At 40.3% G+C, this 24,115-nt stretch overlaps 1 protein-coding gene across 1 annotated transcript in view; it reads left to right on the forward strand.

Annotated features, from left to right (window-relative positions):
* The window catches only part of LOC136875046 (uncharacterized), a 116,546-nt gene extending 93,023 nt beyond the window's left edge, over positions 1-23,523 (forward strand). Inside the window, exons 6-7 of the mRNA XM_067148768.2 lie at positions 16,308-16,441; positions 18,401-23,523. Coding sequence (XP_067004869.2) covers positions 16,308-16,441; positions 18,401-21,550 — 3,284 coding nt within the window. The 3' untranslated portion in view covers positions 21,551-23,523. The remainder of the gene's footprint in view (positions 1-16,307; positions 16,442-18,400) is intronic.
* The last annotated feature ends 592 nt before the right edge of the window (positions 23,524-24,115 follow it).

Below are 24,115 nucleotides of genomic sequence, written 5' to 3' on the forward strand. Positions count from 1 at the left end.
GCAGGAATCAAGAGTTAATCGGAATGAAGGCAAGCATCCAAAATGAACTACTCATAAGCTCTCCCTAGTGGGCTTAAATCACTAATAAGATGCATATATATATATATATATATATATATACAGGGTGAGCCAAAAGTCTAGACGAGGCAATACTTCACGGAATATTGGAGGTAGAGAGGTAATAAATGACACATGTTTGGCATGATACAGGGTTTTATTGACACCGAAATAAAGCTTTATTAAGAGTGCCTTCTCTGGTAATGTCAACATGCCACAATTGTGATGTCCTCTCTCACGACAGCTCTTTTTATATCGTACACGGGTCTCGTGTTGCTGTCCAGCGCCATCTGTTCGCCTGTTTGTGCACTCGTTGTTAATATCAACAAAACCCCATGTCATGTCAATCATGTGTCAATTATTACCTCTCTACCTCCAATATTCCGTGAAGTAATGCCTCATCAAATGTTAAGACTTTTGGGTAATCCTGTACATCAGAATAATTAATAGCTTAATTCAAAATTCATAATTTATTTACAATAGTTCAATGAACATTTCTCCCACCTGAAAATAAATATGAACTTATTATCACGACCCACCTTCACTGAGTTATGGGAATGTTGTGTTTTCGTGCTAGCACCCGTGCCTTCATTTGCAACATTTCATATGATACACTGCACCCATCGTTACATATTTCATTGACATACAAACACTTCTTCGTCAATTTTCAGAAACTTCCTGTTTCAGGACCTTTTAAGCGCGTGTGTAGAATAGTATGCTTTTTAGTATGTCTTTTAAGTTCCGCTAGTCATGTACCAACATTTCACTCGCTGAAAATTTTCTTTCCACAGCTCTGTTTCTGTACTGTTTAGTAAAGACATTTACATTTAGCTTGAAGTCTGCACAGTAGTTTCTATTAAATTATCCATAATCACAAATAAATGCTTCACACATTAATGCGTTGCTGTGTGTAACTGTTCAGTATATTGTATTCAAAAACAAAATATATCTACAAACATGCCAAAAATAAAACCAATTCTCACGCGTAGGTGTCTACAATAATCAAGTCACTTGCAAACACACATGCAGCTGTACATTCCAGAGCAGTCGATACTTCTGCGAGATACCAAATAAACACGAAACGGAAAAAAGCTACATTACATATCCCCAGGACATAGAGAGGCCCACTCGTGGTTAATTACAAGGGTTGCAAGCAGGGGTGTACCTACTCATAAATTTCCCGATACCAGAACGTTTGATTATGTGTTGGAGTAGACCACAATGGCACATGGCTACAGGTGACTGGTTACATAACGTTATAAAAAAACACATTCATTTCGATTTTTGCCATTGATACGAACAAATATTGTAGCCTCCCTGGCTCAGGCAGCAGGGCGTCGGCCTCTCGCCGCTGAGTTCTGTAGTTCAAATCCCGGTCACACCATGTGCTGGACAAAGCGGAGGCGGGACAGGTTTTTCTCCGGGTACTCCAGTTTTCCCTTTCATCTTTCATTCCAGCAACACTCTCCACTATTATTTCGTTTCATCTGTCAGTCATTAATCATTGCCCCAGAGGAGTGCGACAGGCCTTGGCAGCCGGCACAATTCCTATCTTCGCCGCAAGATAGGGGCATCATTCATTCCATCCCTGACCCGATCAGAGAGTGGGAAACAGCTTGTAGGTTTTCATTTCATTCAAGAATAAATATCAACTTTTGTCATGAATGAGATTTTCAGAGACTCATTTTGTCGCCATTTCCCTGCACGTTCTGATATCAGTGCATCCATGGTTGCATGGGTTTGAAAGCCACACTAGAAAAGAAGTGTGCGGTGCAGTATTTCCCAGCGATGTTCTTGACATGCAATAACCTTCTTGACATGCAATAACCTACGTATTTCAAATGAGAACTCATAAATAGACATCAGATTTATTTGTTGTATAAATCACCAATATAAGCATGCAACTATGCTGCAAAAACTGTTGAAATATGCACTAATGATAAAAAAGAAACACATCTATGATTCATGGACCTCGACGAGTAAATTTTAGATGTTGCGAAACCATGTGACCTTTTTTTTTTGACAAGTGAAGTGTTCCGCAGATCAATAGTTATTTATTGTGAATGAATTATTACACTAGTACCGGTTTCGGCCTATCATGGCCATCATCAGCTAGTACATAACATTTATAGTCATTAGACAAAATTAAAAAGATGTTACGTTAGATCATCCGGATGTCTAATGAAGAATGGAAGTAAAATATATTGCAGTATTGTTATGTTAAAATATTTGTGATTAAAGGTGGTGGTGGTGGTTACAATAAAAAACGCCGAGATCCAACCAATAACATACAAAGGAATTTAAAAAATCTACTCAAGAACACACACTTTCTTCTCACCGGAACAGAATCGGCTAAACTTTCCCGTTGCTTTCCTCACTGAGCCAGAAGTTGCCATTGCATATCAGTCTGCCAAGCCCACTGAAATGCGTGCACCAACTGACCCTATGAGCGACATTTTCACACCATTCATAGCAGGGACTGGCTGCATGAGGAGTGGTATTACTAGCATCACTCATACCTCAGCCACTTTCATATTGTCAAAGCCAAGGATAAGATTGAGACAGGTCAATAAAAGTAACAAAATTGCTCTAGCCCATACCAGAAGACATAGTGCACTGTAAACACTATATCTTGCCGGCAAAGGCAAATATAATTTGTAATCCGCTACGGAATTTTGAAACATTGTAACTTCCAGGAAGGCACTACATGATGGTAGAATATTCTGTAGATTATAATCATGTTATTAGGCACTCGAGAATTTTCAACAAGGTATATTTTTCTAATGTAGCTTTCTAGAAGCCTGGCCAGGCACATATATAAGGAGGTGGTCTTGATGGTAACGATGAGGTATTGTTTACTAGAGTTATGGTGTAGCAAGAATATACTTGTGACATGCAGTGGTTGCAGTCACCATGTTGAAGCTATAGGCAGTTGTTTAAAATGGCGGCTTTGTTGATGTTCTCGGAGCGAGTGTTTTGTTTGTGATACTGTGATTAAGGTTATGTGTGTGCTAATTTCTAAATAGATGTGAATAAATAACTGTACCAACTAACAGCATTTCGTGTGCGTCTTTGTGGATACATTAACTGGCAACTATGGGACAGGGCGTAAAAATTTACGAGTGAATACGAGTGTACTAGATCAAATTGCATGTCATACTAGAGAATATGTCGCTGAAACAGCTCAAAGACGAACGTGCCTAGAGGAATCTCCTGGCGAACGGGAAGAAGAAATCGCTACAGTTACGGCTATGGGAAGATCTCTTGGGAAAAGGAGAACATCCCGAAAAGTTTTTTATCGTAGTTGATGAAAATTCCGAGACAAGAAGAAGAGGCAAATATCCCTAAAATATGTTCTAACATAATGACCATGATGCAGGCACTAAATGACAAAATTTCAGACGAAATTTCTCAAGCTAACTCAGTTTTAACTGGACGGATAGCACAAGTGTACTCACAGGTTTACAATGTAGAACAGGACCTGGTTCAAAAATTTCAACTGTAAATGACAAAATTTAATCACAAATTAGTGACATCACCGATCGATTAACACAGTAGATATCGATATCAGGTCAAAATTGGGACAGGTTGACCAGATCGATAGTAGAGTAAGCCAGCTGGAAAGGGATATCTTGGACCTCAAAGAGGGGGTGGAAATCCAAGTTTCCAGCATAAAACAACAGGTCAAGGGCAGGGTTTCTAACATTGAGAAAAATTTTGAAAGCCGTATCTCTGCCATCAAGGGAAATCTTGGGAGTCTTATTTCTGCTATTGAAGGAACGTTAGAAAACCGGTTTTCGACCATCAATGAAGATATGCAGAATGTAAGGGAAAACATCCTTCACACAGTAGAAGATAGATTAATGCAAACAGGGCGTATCACCACACCTCTAACCCCCTCTGACCTAACCAGCAATTCAGCACACCTAGACCTGAAGGTGATTATAGACAGCCTTCCAGAATACCGCAGGCGACTGGAGGAGAACCCGACTAGCTTTGTCGAGGGATCGGTCAGCCTATTAGGAAGGACTAATTTACTAGAGAACATTTTCGTGCAGTTCATCACACCGTGATTAAAGGGGCAAGCCGCTACTTGGTGGAACAACTTGAGGGGTTTAAATCTGAACTGAATGGACTTCAAGAGGGAATTCCTCGCTAGGTTTAATTCCGAAGGGGTGAAGAGTTCTGTGAAAAGGAAGCTACTGACTGAGGCACAACCCTCTGGCATGAGAGCTAGCGCCTTCATCCTACAGAAGTACCAACTTTTCAAGCGTCTGCTTCCTAAAGGAAGTGAACCAGATATCACAGAGCTACTCCCCAATAAGATTCAACCCCTAGTGAAAGTATCACAACCCAGATCCTTTGATGATCTGCTCAAAATCATCGCCTATGGAGGAGGAACACAAGAGCAAAGCTACAAAAGAGACCAGCGCAGTTAGGAAGTGCTAAGAGTGTGGAAGAGCGGGACACCTGAAGAACAAGTGCCCTGTCTTGACGTCGGAGAAACTAGGTCCGGTCATTCTGGATTAAGAGGGGTTGGGACCGGGAACAGGAAGGCACCTGAAGACACGACAGACAAGCAGGAGAAGGATTGATCAGATTGTGGGCAGAACAGACCAGTCTCGTCCAGCAATCATCGTGAAGATACGCAACGAGAGCTTCTCAGCCATACTCAACAGCCAAGCAAGCCATTCATTTGTCAACAGGACTGCTGCCAGATTACTACCGCCTATAAAGTCTCACCATCCCTGAAGAGTAGCGGGAGCAGCAGACGGGATAACCTATTCTATCCAAGGACAGGCTAACCTAACCGCTAAATGTATGGACCTGCTGATTGTAGTTAACATCTCAGTGATTCACAACCTAATACTGGACATCATATTAGGTCATGACTTTCTGGAATAATACAAGGAAATCCTGGACTATGCCGCTCATGAAGTATTTTTGGGAAAAACAAGACGCCTGAAGGTCACCTGGCACGATGGAAATCTCCAGACTAGTTAGGATGCGGAAGTCGGCGTAGACCTGGGAGATATCCAGTTAATGCAGCTTCAAGGCAAGCCATCTTCTAGGCACCCGGTGATGGAACCTGAAGCTAGGAGCACCATTGTCGAGAGGGAGTTCCCACAAAAATTCCAGAGTGAGTCTAAGGAACCTGCCCTTATGACCATCAAGAAGTTACTTGATCTGGGAGTGATCAAACAGTGGCAGGAACAAGAAGCAGCCCTGTAGGACCACGACGCAGTGGATTAGGAGACAGAACACCCATAGTCGACTTGTCCCGAGGGAATTCAAGATGTGCTACAAGAACTTCCGGGTTGACGGAGGACTCTCGATGTACAGGTCACACCTGTCCGCCACGCCTGCAGTAGTGGTGATACCCAGACAGCACACGACGGACATCCTCGAGAAGTTCCACGACAGCACTGAAGCCGGACATCCAGGAGCCGAAGAGACATATCAGTCTATCCGACGAAGATTCTTCTGGGTTAACATGCGGAAAGACATCCTGGACTACGTGAAGGGTTGCTACATCTGTGCCTGCACCAAGTCGAGCAACAGGAAGGCAGATTCCAGCGAACGAGGAAGATGGCCACAACGCCCATGGGAGGTCATAGCCCTGGACTTGATGGGTCCTTACCCTAAAACACCACGGGGTAAAACAGGACTCCAAGTAATCACCAACCTCTCAACAAGATGGATTGGGGCCTTTCCGATACCTGAAGCCGCGACGGGACGCATCACCAGCTTGCTACAAGACGAGGTATTCAGCCACTACGGTTATCCACGGTGCATTCTGTTGGACAACGAGAGTCAGTTCACATCAAGGAAGTGGCAGCAAATGATGACAGAATGGGGTGTGGAGCACTGGACCACCCTTATCTACAACCCAAGGGCCAATCCAACCGAACAACAAAATCAGGAGCTCAAAAGTATGCTATGGTTCTCCTGATAGACAAAGAACATGGACTGTGGGACCGTCAGATACCACAGTCACTCTTTGCCCTGCGACGACGCATCAGCTGTGTCACCGGCTATTCCCCAGCAGAGCTGTTTCTTAGTCGACAACTATACGGCACCGGGGATTGGGAGATTCATCCATCACCCACTTTGGGTCAGGATGATGCAGTCGTTTCCCTGGCAGATTAGCAGCAGCAGAACATCAAGGAGATGCAAGGTTTGGCCGAGAAGAGATCCCTTACCCAGGCCAAGGCTCAAGATGTCGAAGAGACCCAGATCTTCCTACCAGGCCAACAAGTACTGCGACATAACCACCCGGTCAGTAATAAGGTTGGAGGGTTTCGCGCAGGTCTCGCACCTAGGTGGGTTGGTCCCATCGAGGTGGATAAACAGCTGGGCCATGGGGTTTGCTTACTAAAGACCAACGCTCCTGTCAAGTTTCACGCGTTGTAGTTGCGGTGAGTCATCCAACCGCTGAGCATACAGAGTAAGCCTGGAGAAGAGCCTGCTAATGACACAGCACCATCTGGTCATTGTGAGGAGAACACATCGACTGTCATCGAGGAAGAGGCTGACAGCGAGGCAACCCCAACCCCCGACACGGCACATGCTGGTTATGAGGAGGAGAGCACATCCAGGAACATCGAGGCAGAAAGAATATACAGTCTACGTCCAAGGCAAAGTCGATGAATGTGACGAAGTATGGAAATTGTTTCAAGTTATAGGGGGGATATTAACGCAAGTGTGATAAGCAGATATAACTTGAAAATAATATTCTCTCACCCATGGGTAAATAATACAAGTATTGAGCTCAAATTGTTTATTGTTATTATTTTACAATGACTACTACTACTACTACTACTAATTGTGGTGTACATCCATTTAGTATTATTATTATTATTATTATTATTATTATTATTATTATTATTATTATTTACGTAGTCGAATGATCGTATTGTGTACGAGGTTATGTTACGAAATGTGCTGTATATAAATATTTATGAGTTCAGTTAATGTAAATACCTGTAAATTAAATATTATATAATTTATTCTTACCTGTACATATAATTTGTAATCCGCTACGTAATTTTGAAACATACTGTAACTTCCAGAAAGGCACTGCATGATGGTAGAATATTCTGTAGATTATAATCATGTTATTAGGCACTCTAGAATTTTCAACAAGGTATTTTTTGTAATGTAGCTTTCTAGAAGCCTGGCCAGGCACATATATAACGTGGTGGTCATGATGGTAATGAGTTATTGTTTAGTAGAGTTATAGTATAGCAAGAACATACTTGTGACATGCAGTGGTTGCAGTCTCCATGTTGCAGTGATAGGCAGTTGTTTAAAATGGCCGGTTTGTTGATGTTCTCGGAGCGAAGTGTTTTGTTTGTGATACTGTGGTTAAGGTTATGTGTGTGTTAATATCTAAATAGATGTGAATAAATAACTGCACTAACTGACAGCATTTCATGTGCGTCTCTGTGGATACAGTAAAGTGCCATCCTATTTTCGGCAGAATGTTGTTATACTGTCTCTGTTTCTACCATCAAGGTAATTTACCCCAGACTAGTCAGCCGATCCCAGGCGTGCTCAGTGCGAAGTATGATAAAAATAATGCCCTAAATATACATACACCCTGGATCTTGATATGAACATATAACTAAATACGGACATGGTGAGGTCAATTAAGAATTACAAATAAAGCAAGGCGAAGCATGACGTCAGTTTTGTAGGAAAATCTATTTAAATTAAAAAATGATAAATATTTTAAAAAATAGCAAAGTATCAAATGATACAGATTTACATGAGTCAGATTGGTTTTTTTTTTTTTTTTCTTCTTTCCAGCTGGATAAAGTCCATCTTGAGAATCAGAATATATTACAAATTTTCAATGTATGCCAACACACATAACATATTCAATCAAATCTTGAAGTTTCATTTATTTTGACACATGGGCTTGCGTGCTCGCACCACGCTCCTGGCTTTACTTTTTGTTAACACTTTTAACTGTAGATGAGTACGTTCCCCATTTCTGCACACTTGACATTGCAGTGGGGTCCCTAACCTTAAGAAAAGACGTGATCTAATGCGTACCGGGTGAGTTGGCCGTGCGCGTAGAGGCGCGCGGCTTTGAGCTTGCATCCGGGAGATAGTAGGTTCGAATCCCACTATCGGCAGCCCTGAAGATGGTTTTCCGTGGTTTCCCATTTTCACACCAGGCAAATGCTGGGGCTGTACCTTAATTAAGGCCACGGCCGCTTCCTTCCAACTCCTAGGCCTTTCCCATCCCATCGTCGCCATAAGACCTATCTGTGTCGGTGCGACGTAAAGCCCCTAGCAAAAAAAAAAAAGATCTAATGCGCAAAAGGGAGGACAAAACTAACCTAACTGTACAATAACACGCTGAGTGGTAAAACATCCTACGCACACAATATATACATCTCGAGACATGAGCAATCTCATGAGCACTACAAACAATGTGGATCGAAACCACACAAATCAAAAACATGTAAGTGGCAATATATACATTCAAAGAAACAAAAACATGATCTCATATTTTCCAGGGTTCACCAAGGAAAGCATGCGGCATTCACGCAACTCGCATCCACTTAAAGCCTCAACGAAAATGAAAGGAAACATAATTACACGTTGAGCAACACTTCCTATTCAACACAGGTTCCTGAAAAATAATTACATGACACCAAATCAATCAACTGGTGGACTTTACAATACCATGCACAAATCAACGTGGATTCCTGAAATGAAATTACGTGACCCAAATTCATAAAAAAAATGACAGAGTATACTTTACCTTTCAATACCGTACCTAATTCAACGTTGTATCCTGGAAGAGATTACACGACACAAATATTCCTCAGCACAGTTATATCATAAAAGAAAATCCAAACAAAACATCGCGATATAAAACTCTCGTCAACTACAACAACCGTAGAGACATCACGAAGTATAGGCCACTCAAATAAAACTCTCCTCGGTAGACAAACATATCACACTCGCCCACACACGGCAGAATAACTCAAAGTGGAGATCCACGTCTCCCAAAATAAAGCAGCAATACCAAAACCACAGGGTCCAACCCTTCAATGAATCAATCAATGAATACTGATCTGCATTTAGGGCAGTCGCCCAGGTGGCAGATTCCCTATCTGTTGCTTTCCTAGCCTTTTCCTAAATGATTTCAAAGAAATTGGAAATTTATTGAACGTCTCCCTTGGTAAGTTATTCCAATCCCTAACTCCCCTTCCTATAAATGAATATTTGCCCCAGTTTGTCCTCTTCAATTCCAACTTTATCTTCATATTGTGATCTTTCCTACTTTTATAAACGCCACTCAAACTTCTTCGTCTACTAATGTCATTCCACGCCATCTCTCCGCTGACAGCTCGGAACATACCTCTTATAATACCAATATAAATGGTCCGTTATTGGACATTATAAATTTTCCAGCTAACTCATTCCTGGTTGCCAGCGTTTCGCCCGCGTGTGCTAGGCTGGGCTCATCAGTTGGTACCTAGCACACCCACCAAGATGCATGGCTAGTGCATACCGTGGAGGCCACTGCGTAGGCTAATTGTAGCCACCGGCAGTGCCAATGCACTACGAGACACTCTGTCTCACTACTAAAAATTGATGCCTGGGTGTGCTAGGTACCAACTGATGAGCCCAGCCTAGCACACGGGGGCGAAACGCTGGCAACCAGGAATGAGTGAGCTGGAAAATTTATAATGTCCAATAACGGACCATTTATATTGGTATTATAAATTTACTCATTCGGAACAAATATTACAGATTCCCTATGGGAATCAACTTCTGTATCACATACCACTTAGATTCACAATGAAGTATTTATTTATTTTCCACCTAGTCGATACAATGATTGCCTAAGGCAATTTTTATTGGTCAAAAGTGGTACATGTTTCGTATATTATCAACATCTTCAGCCACATAACACAGTTTAGATGAAAAATATAAAATTGACAAAGTAATGCTTTAGAGGAAGTGTCCTTGAAATTAACATAAGATTGACAAGATTAAAACAAACAAATAACTCAAGAGAAAATATATAAATTATTTCTACAATAGAAAGCAGTCGTCAAGGAAACACTTGTACAATATTCCATAGAGAAATTGTCCTAATAAATATTCTTTTCTTAATAATCCATGAAAAAAGATCAATTTATAAATTAAAAATTATACATTTTATAAGTAATTATCGAAATGAAGAAATCCTGATATCACAGTGCGGCTCTTATTATTAATGTAGATGAAAATATAACTAATTCCTAGTTGTCAAATCTTATTAAGCCTGCTTTCCTTTGGAACAGTAACTCCTGTCATTCTTTCACAGTTTTGCGCCGGGTGTAATATTGATGATGCGTTCTTCCTTGTTCTTGCACCTGAGGAGGAAGAGGAGGAGCGGGGGATATAGGTGTGTCAAGAACTTCCTTGCTGTCACTTACAGCTTCAACTGAGGAGGAACAAGTTGTAGGGCTATCTGTAGGTGGAGAAATTCCAATTCTTTTTTCTTGATCCTTCTCAAGCATTTTCAAATATACTAGAATTTGATAATATAATGGATTCTTATATTCTACAGCCTCATTAAGGTTATCATTTTTCTTTACAAGTTGGTCTAGATGAATGTACAGGTCTTCATATGTGTTCATTAAGCTGCCCTTTTTTAACTTTTTTATGATGGTCAGGTCTTGTTCTATGTTTGTAAATTTATGACCTGTGGCAGTCATGTGTGATCCCATTGCTGAGAATCTTCTATGTTTTTCAGCATTCACATGTTCCAAATATCTAACTTTAAAATTGCGGCCAGATTGTCCTATGTATGTGTTCTTACATTCAAAGCATGTGAGAAGGATCAAGAAAAAAGAATTGGAATTTCTCCACCTACAGATAGCCCTACAACTTGTTCCTCCTCAGTTGAAGCTATAAGTGACAGCAAGGAAATTCTTGACACACCTATATCCCCCGCTCCTCCTCCTCCTCCTCAGGTGCAAGAACAAGGAAGAACGCATCATCAATATTACACCCGGCGCAAAACTGTGAAAGAATGACAGGAGTTACTGTTCCAAAGGAAAGCAGGCTTAATAAGATTTGACAACTAGGAATTAGTTATATTTTCATCTACATTAATAATAAGAGCCGCACTGTGATATCAGGATTTCTTCATTTCGATAATTACTTATAAAATGTATAATTTTTAATTTATAAATTGATCTTTTTTCATGGATTATTAAGAAAAGAATATTTATTAGGACAATTTCTCTATGGAATATTGTACAAGTGTTTCCTTGACGACTGCTTTCTATTGTAGAAATAATTTATATATTTTCTCTTGAGTTATTTGTTTGTTTTAATCTTGTCAATCTTATGTTAATTTCAAGGACACTTCCTCTAAAGCATTACTTTGTCAATTTTATATTTTTCATCTAAACTGTGTTATGTGGCTGAAGATGTTGATAATATACGAAACATGTACCACTTTTGACCAATAAAAATTGCCTTAGGCAATCATTGTATCGACTAGGTGGAAAATAAATAAATACTTCATTGTGAATCTATTGAAGTGCGATACGGACCATGAAGCTGATTTTATGTAAACATACCACTTAGTCGAGCAGCTCTTCTTCTTTCTCTCAATTCTTCTCAACCCAAACTTTGCAACATTTTTGTAACGCTACTCTTTTGTTGGAAATCACCCAGAACAAATCGAGCTGCTTTTCTTTGGATTTTTTCCAGTTCTTGAATCAGATAATCCTGGTGAGGGTCCCATACACTGGAACCATACTCTAGTTGGGGTCTTACCAGAGACTTATATGCCCTCTCCTTTACATCCTTACTACAACCCCTAAATGCCCTCAACCATGTGCAGAGATCTGTACCCTTTATTTCCAATCCCATTTATGTGATTACCTCAATGAAGATCTTTCCGTATATTAACACCCAGATAGCTACAATGATCCCCAAAAGGAACTTTCACCCCATCAACGCAGTAATTAAAACTGAGAGGACTTTTCCTATTTGTGAAACTCACAACCTGACTTTTAACCCCGTTTATCAACATACCATTGCCTGCTGTCAATCTCACAACATTTTCGAGGTCACGTTGCAGTTGCTCACAATCTTGTAACTTATTTATCACTCTATAGAGAATAACATCATCAGCAAAAAGCCTTACCTCCGATTCCACTCCTTTACATATATCATTTATATATATAAGAAAACATAAAGGCCCGATAATACTGCCTGGAGGAATTCCCCTCTTAATTATTACAGGGTCAGATAAAGCTTCACCTACTCTAATTCTCTCTAATTCTCTAATACTAATACACACGCTGCTCAACAGTCTACCCGAGGCAAGTCACAAAATCAAGAAAATGCAGGCCTTTCAGATGAGGAATGTGTCCTCTTACTCGAAATCACACAAAATAATATCTCGTCCTAAAGTTGCGTAAAACTGAAGAAAAATGAAGGACGTCGTCTAACATTCGCTTGCATGAAAAGAAACAAAACCGCGCTGGTCACAAATCAAAGCGCTCGCGCTCAAAGTAAACACGAATAATAAAGTGGCCAACTCTGTGATAAATATGGTAAACTGAAACTAAGAAATTGCCACATTTACAATCGGTCATGTCTGAACATCGGAAAGTTATTGAAATATCTCAATCCTACATCGCGAGAAACTCGTATTGACAATAATAATAATAAATTTTACAGAAATTTTATTCTAATATTCGGAACTTGAAATGCAAACAGCGTTTGTGGAACTCGTGAACCAATTACTAATTTACTACCTAGATATACAAAATAGTAGTAAAGATGACTCTTAACAACTTCGTGGTTCCACACTCCACCGTTGTACACACTCTCATTCACACATCATGCAGTAAATCCCAGAAAACGTGACGGCATGTTTCCGTACACTTTGAGCTCCCATTAATAATGCATTAATCTAGTCCTTCCTGATTTTAATTTGAATCCTTATTTACAATTACAATTAAGCCCCGCGACATACACTGCACCTCAAACATCAAAGCAAACAAATCAAAATATTATATCAGGGTAAAATAAGAAACTGACTCATAAAGAAATGGCGCTAACCACTCAGCTAAATAAATCAGAATAAAATGTAAGAAAGCAAGCTGCGACCTCATGCAAACAGTCCACATTTATGTTACAGTTTATATTTACATTAACAAGCTTCCTATCATTTATTTTAAATAGGACGTAGTCCTTCCAAACAAAGCTACATCTACTGAAATTAAATATCAAGTTAACCTATCCCCTTTTGCAACATTAAACACGTTCACACTCACATAATTACATTAAAAACTCTGTACTCGTCTGTTATCTTGACTTGTGGCTGCTCGTCTTCAGGAGACAGCCGACCCCATTTCGTTTTTAGCCAGCCATATCGATGACGATGCTGCCTTCAGAAAAGACTTGTATCAGTCCTTTTGTCTCCATCAAGGGGTAGAAATGTGATGTCGTATTTTCCGTTGCTGCCTCTGCTCCCGGATGTCGTCTAAAACATCCCCTCGTTCACGATGTAGAAACTAGGTCAACATCAACCTGCCGGTTACTATAATACTACAGCTGGGGGGAGACAAATTCCACTGACCGTGAAACCAGTTCCCATGCAGTCGCGGAACCACTCCTCTTATCTACTCCCGTAACAGGTCAAATATTTCCCATTTTATAAACGGCTAGACTGGAAATTGTAAAGTTTATTCTCTCTGAAAACTATTTACACAGGCAGGCTACCATGCATTTTGAAACGATTAAATGGAACTGTTCTCTCCCTTTGGTAATTGCAAGTTAAATACCATTCTCCCAGTATTAGAAAACTTGAGTATATCAAATCCAGACTGAGCGTCTTCCAACAAAATCTTATGAGTCCCCACACGTCACTCGCGTAAATAACAACTTCTTCTTATGATGTTACCTGCACAGAATCTTGCCGAATAATAGGGTAACTAACTGACGCGGTCATCGTTTTTATTAACTCGTCCTCGAAAACGCTGTCGTATCCTCGATTGGGGCCATCTCTTCCCTAGACCAATGCCTCGCCATATCGACGGTGGCTCAATCGTTTCATTGGCTCAACACATCGCGTACCTGTCGCTTACTTCAAACATCTCTTATAGGTGACCCTAGCCTCTCACCCGGGCATCCAAAATGTTGTCCGTTGGAATTCTGTTGTTCCTTTGTTCAGCTTTGTGTGCATCATGTCGAAATTCCTCTTTCCAAACTTAGCTGGTGAGCAAACAAACCAGAATTCCACGCTTCCTGCAGAAATTGCGACATGTGCTGTTGAATGTAGAAGTTTCCTGCCAGCTACTAGTACTTAATAAAATGAAATATTTTCTGTACATTGGAATAAATGACTAATTAAATGAGCACTTCAATAAGGGCTCAATACCTATTTCCAAGAAAGTCGGTGCTGACAAGTGTGAAAACTACTGCACCATTAGTTTAGTATCCCATGCCTGCAAAATGTTAACACGTATTATTTACAGGAGAATGGAAAGAAAGACAAGTTGAAGCTGAGTTGGGAGAAGATCAATTTGGCTTCAGAAGAAATGTAGGAACACGTGAAGCAATCTTGACTTTACATCTGATTTTAGAGGACCGAATAAGGACAAGCCCATGCACATGGTGTTTGTAGATCTAGAAAAGGCATTCGATAATGTTGACTGGACCAAGCTATTTAAGATTCTGAAGGTGATAGGGATCAGATACCGAGAACGAAGAATTATCTACAATCTGTATGAAAATCAGTCTGCAGTCATAAGAATCGATGGCTTTGAAAAAGAAGCAGCAATCCAGAAGGCAAGGCTGCAGTATGTGTACCTGTCCCCCCCTCCTGTTCATAGTTTACATAGAACAGGTAGTAAAGGAAATCAAAGAGGAATTTGGAAAGGGAATCACAATCCAAGGGGAGGAAGTCAAAACCTTGAGTATTGCCGTTCATATTATTTTATCTGAGACTGAAGAAGATCTTGAAGCTGCTGAATGATATGGACGAAGTCTTGGGAAGGAGTACAAGATGAAAAATAAGTCCAAAACAAAAGTAATGGAGTGCAGTCAAGCGAATGCAGGTGATGCAGGAAATATTGGATTAGGAAATGAAGTCTTAAAGGAAGTAGATGAATATTGTTACTTGGGTAGTAAAATAACTAACGATGGCAGAAGTAAGGAGGACATAAAATGTAGACTAGCACAAGCAAGGAAGAGAAAAGGAATTTGCTCACTTCAAACATTGATATAGGAATTAGAAAGAGGTTTTTGAAGACTTTCGTGTGGAGTGTGGCATTGTGCGGAAGTGAAACATAGACGATAACTAGCTCAGAAAGAAAGAGAATAGAAGCTTTTGAAATATGGTGTTACAGAAAAATGCTGAAGGTGAGATGGATTGAATCACAAATAAAGAAATATGGAATCAAATTGGTGAGAGGAGATCGATTTGGCTAAATTTGACGAGAAGAAGAGATAGTGATAGGACACATCTTAAGACACCCAGTTCAGTTGGTTTTTGAAGGAAGTGTAGGCGGTAAGAACAGTAGGGGTAGACCAAGGTATGAATATGTCAGGCCGATTAGAGTAGATGTAGGATGCAATCGTTACGTAGAAATGAAAAGGTTAGCATCAAAACAAGTCTATGGACTGATGACTCAAACAACAGCAGCATAAATTGATTTGACATGTTGATTCTATTGTATAATAAGTGAAATATGGTCAACTGAAACAGTTATTTTAATGTAAACTAATGTAAGAGTCATTTTATACCTTTTGATACCAAAAATCACCATTTGCTTTTGTTTACTCAAGTTATGGATATAACTTTTGTCCGACTTCTTTCAAGATGGTGCTATCTTAGACCTCAGCATGATCCATTACGCTCTTGGTCATAGACACTGATATCTGTACAAACTACGTAATATTCACCACAAACATGAACAACATTGAGACAGATACCCTATGTCAATATCCTGTCATTTGTTGAAGGAGAAAGAAGCCTCACAGTGGAGAAGATTTCAAAGCTCCACTGTCATTTCAAAAACATTCTGAAATGAATAAAACATCCATTTGTGTTTAACATTTAATGATTTTGGTCAGTCAATCTGCTGTGTGGTGGTTTTTCCTTCCTGTTGTTAACTTAATAACTATGATTTTTACCCTTTCATCTATCAGTGTTCAAACAGTCTTCATTATGAATTTCCAATAGTTCTCATGTATTATACTTTGTTTAGGATCCACGTCACCTCTTGGCCTGTCGGGAATTGCAGCTGGTGGCCAGGCTAGTAAACACAGGGAGACCCAACTGCAGCTGCAACGCAAGTTGCAGGAACGAGAGGTGATCCGAGAGCAGAAAAGAAAGCTTCAGGTAAGAAGCAATGTCTTCATGGTATGTATTCTTTAATTCTTGTGATACATTTTGGGTGTCAATTTTTCATACATAGAGAGCATACTTTGCCCAGTATTGTTGCATCTTCTGCCGGTATAACTCCTTTCTTCCCTCCGACCAGGGGGTACCCTGCTCATAGGGAGTTCCCACGCAGAAACACTTGTGCCAGTCCTGCACACAAGTCAGGGACATGGCACATTCTCCATCGACTGCCTTCATTCACTGATGCACTTCACAATTCCAACTCCTTCTGCCACCAAAGGCAAATAACAATCCATGCCCTTTACTTGGAAACATTCTGCTAGTGCAGGTGAAAACTGACTGCTTTCCTGACCACCGATGCATATCATGTGCTCATACTCATTTTGATTTAGTTATTCTACAACAGAGAAAGGCTCTGATTACAGTAGATACTAATTGTAAAAGCTGTGTCAGAATTGGAGATGGTCACTCTGAATGGTTCAATACAACCAAAGGAGTACAACGGGGAAGTGCCTTATCAACTCTTCTATTCATAGCAGTTATGGATACCATTTTAAATAAACTAAAAGGAAAAGGTAATAAAGATCTTCAGGCTCTGGTGTTTGCAGATGATGTGGCAGTATGGGATGAAACAGAGAAGGGAGTGCAAAAATAATCTGTATGCATGGTGTAAGAAGTTTGATGATTACGGAATGAAATTGAACCCATCAAAAACAGTAATATTGAAAATAAGCAGACATAATACAGAATGCAACATAAAAATACAGGACCACCAAGTTGAAGTAGTACACCAATTCAGTTCTTTAGGAAGCATAATGGCTAGTAATAACAGAGCTGAGATAGAAATAACAAACAGAGTAACCAAAGGCTCTAACTTTTACAGTATCATTAGACACCTACTATGGGATGAGAAGGTCCCACAAAGAACAAAAATGACCCTGTATAAGTCATATTTCATTCCTATCCTTACATATTCTCTGGAAACCTGCACACTAACATCAAAGGATTGCAGTAGGATTCAAGCCTGTGAAATGAAATTTCTTAGAACTGCTCTCCAAAAGACCTGACTTGATCATGTGAAAAATGATGAGATCCGATCTAACCTAGGTTTAAATGAATCGATGGAGGAAAGACTTAGGTCATCTAGACTTAAATAGTTTGGGCATGTTAAACGGATGAATAACACAAGGTTACCCTGTGCTCATTTGGAAAAGAGAATAACAGGTAGAAGACCAGCTGGAAGACAAAGAAGAAGATAGATGGACCAAGTGAGGAAAGACGTGGAGAGAAGAGGATGGAATTGGGAATCTGTCTTGGACAACGAAATGTTTTTGAATAGGCAACTTTGGAAGACGCTCGTTTTCAAACACCCTACCCAGCTCGCTGGAAGGGCAAACCGATGATGATGACTGCAAAGAAATTGATATCATCAATCATGTGCCATAGGCATTTCCTTCCTTCCTTACCTCCTGCTTTACGTGTGTGCAACGTTGTCACCACATTTGACCCACCCTTCTATTTAATATAAAGGAGATGTATATGGCTATAGGACTCGCCCGTTTGTGCGTATGTCGCTGACCTGGTGTACACACACTTTACGAGACACTATACTGCTCCCTTCTACTTATCATCTAGAGTTGACGTTTGTTAGTGTTTGTGAGCTGGAATTTACCACAGATGAATAGACTGGCTCATTGTGGTTCTACCAACATTATATAAGAGAAAAAGATAACACTGTTGGAAACTGCATGTGGACTGTGCAGTGTGTAGAAGTTCCTTAATTAGTCTCAGTACTTGGGTAAAATCTGGTTAACCATGACAGTACTGTAAAGTTTGAAATATTTCTCTCAATTCTGTACTTTAAGGTACTTTTAGGTCCACTATGTTAACATGTTTTGTAATACTTTGAGTCTAATATTCAGTTTATTGGAGCAATTTAATGTACTATGTTTTCAGGACCAGCAGATGGCAGCCTTCTCCAAGGGTGTACATTCTGACAAGCCAAGGGTGAAACGAGCTAAGGTTAGCAGCAAGGAGAAGAAAGGTCGTGTCACAAATACTCTCACTCAGGGAAATTCTTTGCCACCAGTCCAACCGCAGCAAATACCTACCACATCGGAGGCTGTTAACGCTAGTATCTGTGATAATACAGTGTCATCAAAGGCTGAAGTAAAACACGAGGAACATAATTTTGCCTGTCAGGACAGGGTGGGTCATCGAGTGAAATCTGTTGAGTGTTCAGGGGACAGTGTGACAAACAGCGTATCTCCATTATCGAACGATCCACAGCTGTCCCATTTGAAGTCTGTGTCTAGTTGTAGGGAAGGTGCTGATAGCGTTCCTTCGGTAACTGGTGCAAGTAAGAAAGAGATGAGTGTTGTGGATAGTGTTGCTGGGAAGAGACCTGTTACAAACCTCCAACCCACCGAAGCAAGTACAAATAATAATAGTAATAGTAATAATAATAATAGTAGTAGTAGTAGTAGTAATAATAATAGTACCAGTAACAACAACAATAATAGTAATATGAATAAATTTTCCACCACATTCTCTCCAGTTCATGAAGTCCAGAACAAAGGCCCAAGTGAGATGACAAGCAGCGCATCTGGCACACAAATAGTCTGTCCTCCTCTATTGCCTGTGTCTCTTGGTAGTCCTCCGAACAAACTCCGTATACCTCGAGTACCTAATCCAAAAGCCAATGTAATTATTTTCCCGACTGCCACTTTAGCACCCCAGAAGCCTGCTAAGAAAAAGTACAAACCAATTCAGCCAAAACCTGATAACTTGGAGGACAAAGTAAAACGGAAATGTGATCTTGATCAGGAGGGGTCAGAGGTTGTAAAACGTGGTGCTCCGCAAGTCAAAGACGACAGCTCCGGCCATTTGGAGAAGGATGCTTTGGGCGACTACTTTCATGGTGGTAACAATTCCCAGGAACATGAGGAAGAGCTCATCAGGTACTTTCAACATCAGACCAGCTCCTCTAGCAATGAGGAGGGTGAGGAGAACTTGCCATTTCGAAGAAGCTCTACTGCTGATCCCTGCAAATCTGACAAACTCTCCCAGCTGCGCCTACTTTTGGAACGTAATTTACATTCGGTGCCTTCAGGTGGAAGAGCGACAACTACAGTTAGTTTTCAACCGTCAAATAGGAGTGCCGAGGACCAAACCTGTAATGATGATGTATTTTTATCTAACACAAAGGTTCACATACCTGCTGGTGCCTCTGCGTCTGCAAGCCTCTCCTTGCTCTCACAACGAAGTCAACTTCAGCACCAGACTAACAGGAATACATCCAAGTTACTGCCTTCTTTGCTGACTAGTGGCCATGGCAATACCTCTGGACTAAGCACCCGCCGGCGTGTGAGCTTTGAAACGTCAGTGATGGAACATTATCATAATGACCAGCAACATTCGGTACCGCCAAGCCCAAATACTCGGCGGCGAATATTTAGTTTTACTCCCATCTCGCCTGGTCCTCAGTCTCCTCTTAGTACGACACATCAGAGAACATCCTCTAAGCCGTCCAGCGCTAATGCCAGCCCGTTTGTATCACCGCGCAACACTCCAGTCCCACGAACTAGGCATGCTGTTGGTCAGAATAATAGTACGAATGCTAGTCTCCTGACCAATACTTCCTTCGTTGCCTCAGCGACTAGTCAGATACATGGCAGCAACTCTATTATTCGCTCTCGGTTAGCTGGCAGTAATGCAGCTAAAATTGTTCGCTCCAACTCGGTGAACAGTGGTCTACCAACTGCACAATATCAGCCTTCGGCAAGACCTAGAGCACTCTCCTCCACTACACCTATTCAGGATACTAACACAAATATTGGTCTATCCTCAGCTTCATTAAATGATCTCTTGACTCTTAGCCACTCCAGCCATTTTTCAGCATCACAGAATGATAATGGGACATTGATGTTTACCATGCCTGAATTGCAACTCTCTATGCCACCTACTATGTCTGTTGATAATGCAAGACTAAATTCTACTGTACCACCACCAATGTCACCACTCTCAATCTCTGCACCACAATCTCCATTGCTGAATTACTCGGGCACTTCAGTTGTAGTGAACTCGAACGATTCACAAGAAGTAGCAGAAAGTTTCTCTGCATCCGAGAGTTTACTGCAAGCTGTATTGCAATCAACTACAAAATCTCAAGAGTACAATTCCAATTCTTCGTACCTGAACCAAGAACGTGCTTTGCAAACTTTAGAAGTATCTATGGCAGCTGATACAAATGGGACAGTGCAACACTTGTTGGGTTCCGACCCAATTGAACATGAAGTCAGTCAGTTTTTCCCTGATGGGAACAGTAACAACCGGCAAAACTTTGGTCAATTACAATGTCGTTCACAATCTGTCCCCTTGCATAGAATGGCAACTAGTACCCTTGTTTCACCTTTATCTGCACAGCCCTCCCCTTTGTACCTTAATCAGCAATCTTTTACATTCAACAACTTTCCATCATCGGCAGCAAGTTCCGTAGCACCTACACCTGTGCCAAGCGAATGTATGGACTTTGGAATTAGTGACAGTGCCACTGCCCGTTCAACTAACATTTTAATGGTCGATGGTGATGGCAACGATCCAGAAACGGAAGGTTTGAATTCTGAAAATCTTAACAGGATATTCAACCTGTTAGACGATGCTCAAGAGCAGCAGGCTTCATCCCTATCCCTTAGTCTACAGATAGGAAGTCAACAGCCTCAACGATCCTTGCTTCAGCCATCTCGTTCGTATCCCAACACGCCCGTACCGTACAAGACAACAAACGAGCGGGACCCGGTGGTGACTTCGTTTACCGCTTCTGCACAGGCGATGGAGGTTAGTTCTCGCTCCCTCCCCCCGACTCCTCTTCTTTCCGTGCCATTGTTCGGCTCCTCAGACGATGATGCGCCCTTCCATAGCATCTCCGAAAGCGATGCTGCTCTTACATTGAATGCTCTCAACACACGTCCATCAACAGCACGAAGGAACATTAATGCTTTACTGGTTGATGACATTTCGCTCGGTGAATTGGAAACTCTTCAGGAATGCGAAGACAGCTTCTCCCAGTTGGTTCGTGATGTTGAACAGCCATGTTCCGACACATAATGGAACTGTACCTGTGATACCCTAAAATTGCCCACTGCCACTCCACTTAAGTTTCATATACTAATTGTGGGATAGGTGGTGGCTGCAGCAGCAGCAACAACAGAACATTTGCAAAATTCTTTTTTTTTTTTTTATGTGTATGTAGTTTGGTGATTTTATCTGAAAGAAAACTCTGTCAAAACTACCCCAGTTTGTAAAAGCCAAGGTAAGCCAGCATCTTCGATTCGTAGTTTTCAGGCCAGCATTGTAGAATACAAATGTACCTGTGATTACTACATTTGAGAGGATGGTATATGCCAACACAACCTGTGATATGGCCTGCAATTATTTTGGAGGACGGAGGTAATGAACGAAATGAAGAATGTCCGTCCGCCAAGTTTAACCTGTGATGCGTCTGGCAGCTTGTACAGACCATGTCGTAAGCTTTAGGTGGATAATTAGTCAGACGTGATATATGATTTAGACACTTGGTCACATTCATAACAGAGCACAGACTATTACAGAGATTTTTAAGCTATATATATAAATGTAAATATTGTTTTATATTTATTAACATTTTCATTTTATGGGCATTGATATTTTAGGCACCCCTTCTTTTTTGAAGGCAAACATAAATCATTAAAACTCCATTGTTTCAGAAGGTAAACTTTGTCAAATCGTTTACCTCATTTTAAATTAGGTTCCATAGTTGGAAAAAAAAAAAAAAAAAAAAAAAGGAAAAAGACTGGTTGGCACTGCTCACGTGGGCGAGATACAAGTAGTCATAAATGTTGTTTACAAACCTTCGCTTCATCACAAAACAGACTAAAATGATATAGAAGAATGTAACTTAAAAGCTTTTCAGTCTGTCGAACACGCAAGTTCGATATAAATAGAACACTATAACATACATATGAATAAACACACTATTAACTCTTATAGTGCCAGGCAGCCGATCAATTGGCCATGGGAGCTGCTGCTAAAAATGTCAGGGGGCCGATCTGTCGGCCGCGTTTTTCTTTCGCCTGTATCTTCAATTGCTGCTACATGATGGCAACATAAGTAATACTGCTGTAAAGATTGAAGCATTTTACTCTCCGAATATATCGATAACGTGATATCGATATCAGTGAAGTTTTACAAAAGCTTTCTTTTGACACGTATGTCTTGCATATGCCCTCTGCTGCTTCGTGTCACTTGTTTATCTCGTTTATTTATTTAATTCCAATCGTGTAAGGATGGGTAAGTATATGAAAGACGATTAAAATACACAACGTTTTAATATTAATTGATTCATTAGATAATGATTTATCGATTGATAAGTGTTCAAATAAAGAAGAGGTTATTGTGTATTTAACTGGTGCGTGCATAATTTTGTAAAAATTCATAATTCTCAAAAAGTACTTTGAAGAACTGCATAAAACATTAGTTTTTTATTCAAAACTAGCTGAATATTCTCACAATGATAAAAATACCTATAAATGTAGAAACTAAGTCAAATTTGGAAATTTTAAGTTTTTCAAAAATAATAATGAATATGTATGCTTTTAAATGAAGAAAATGAAACTCTAATGCAATTACAGTCACGCTCGCATGTTCTCTATTCACCTGTGTGCTATGGAAGAAAGAACAGGGATTTACCTCCAAAAATGTAAGTAGCACATTTTTCCTTAGTGTGTACATTTTCATTGAAATTGTCTTGGCATTCTTAGTACAACCACTATATCACAGCCTTGCATCAAAAGGGTTAAACAAAGAATTACATGTTTCATGTTTCATTCTTATAAGAACATCATCAGATACTATTTAGTCACACTCGATATTTATTTTTGTTAAGAAGGAAGCCGTATTTTCCATTGTGCCTGTCGAACATACAAGTTCAGTATAAATATTATACTATAACATACCAGTAAAAGAAACACATTATTAAACAAGTGTGTGTTTAACAGACTGAAAAGTTTTTAAGTTACACTCAATATTTGTAAATTTTTATATTTATTTTTGTCTAAAAACCTAGGAATTTGAAACTTGGAACTTATAATAATGAAGTCCTCATGATGACTTCATTTACCACTTCTGCACAAGCGATGGAGGTTAGTTCACGCTCCCTCCCCCCGACCCTTCTTTCTTCCGTGCTGTTGTTTGACTCCTCAGACAACGATGCTCCCTTCCATAGCATCTCCGAAAGTGATGCTGGTCTTACATTGAATGCAATCAACACGTCCATCAACAGCACAAATGATTTACTGGTTGACGACATTAAGGACTTCATTAACCCTCCGGTGGGCACGCGGCCATGCTCAGTGCGGCAAATTCCTTTGTTTTCACTTTGCAGATGATTGTAGTTATTACCTGCCTTGGGAGCCAAGGTATGCCATGTTCATTATATCACCATTAAGTTTCAACTCAATTGCTCGCTTATCTACCTCTTGTCAGTCGTCTATGGGCTGTGGAAGTTGACAGGTACTGTGACGCCGCACTGAATGAAGCGTGCGCTCACTCCCGTAACAGTTTGTTTCACACTTGGTGTAGGACGTTCGCTCCGTAAGTGCTTGATTTATAGTTCGTGTAGCTTGTATGTGCTTG

This window comes from Anabrus simplex, chromosome 5 (genome assembly GCF_040414725.1).
Source record: "Anabrus simplex isolate iqAnaSimp1 chromosome 5, ASM4041472v1, whole genome shotgun sequence".
In the NCBI taxonomy this organism is placed as follows: Eukaryota; Metazoa; Arthropoda; class Insecta; order Orthoptera; family Tettigoniidae; genus Anabrus; species Anabrus simplex.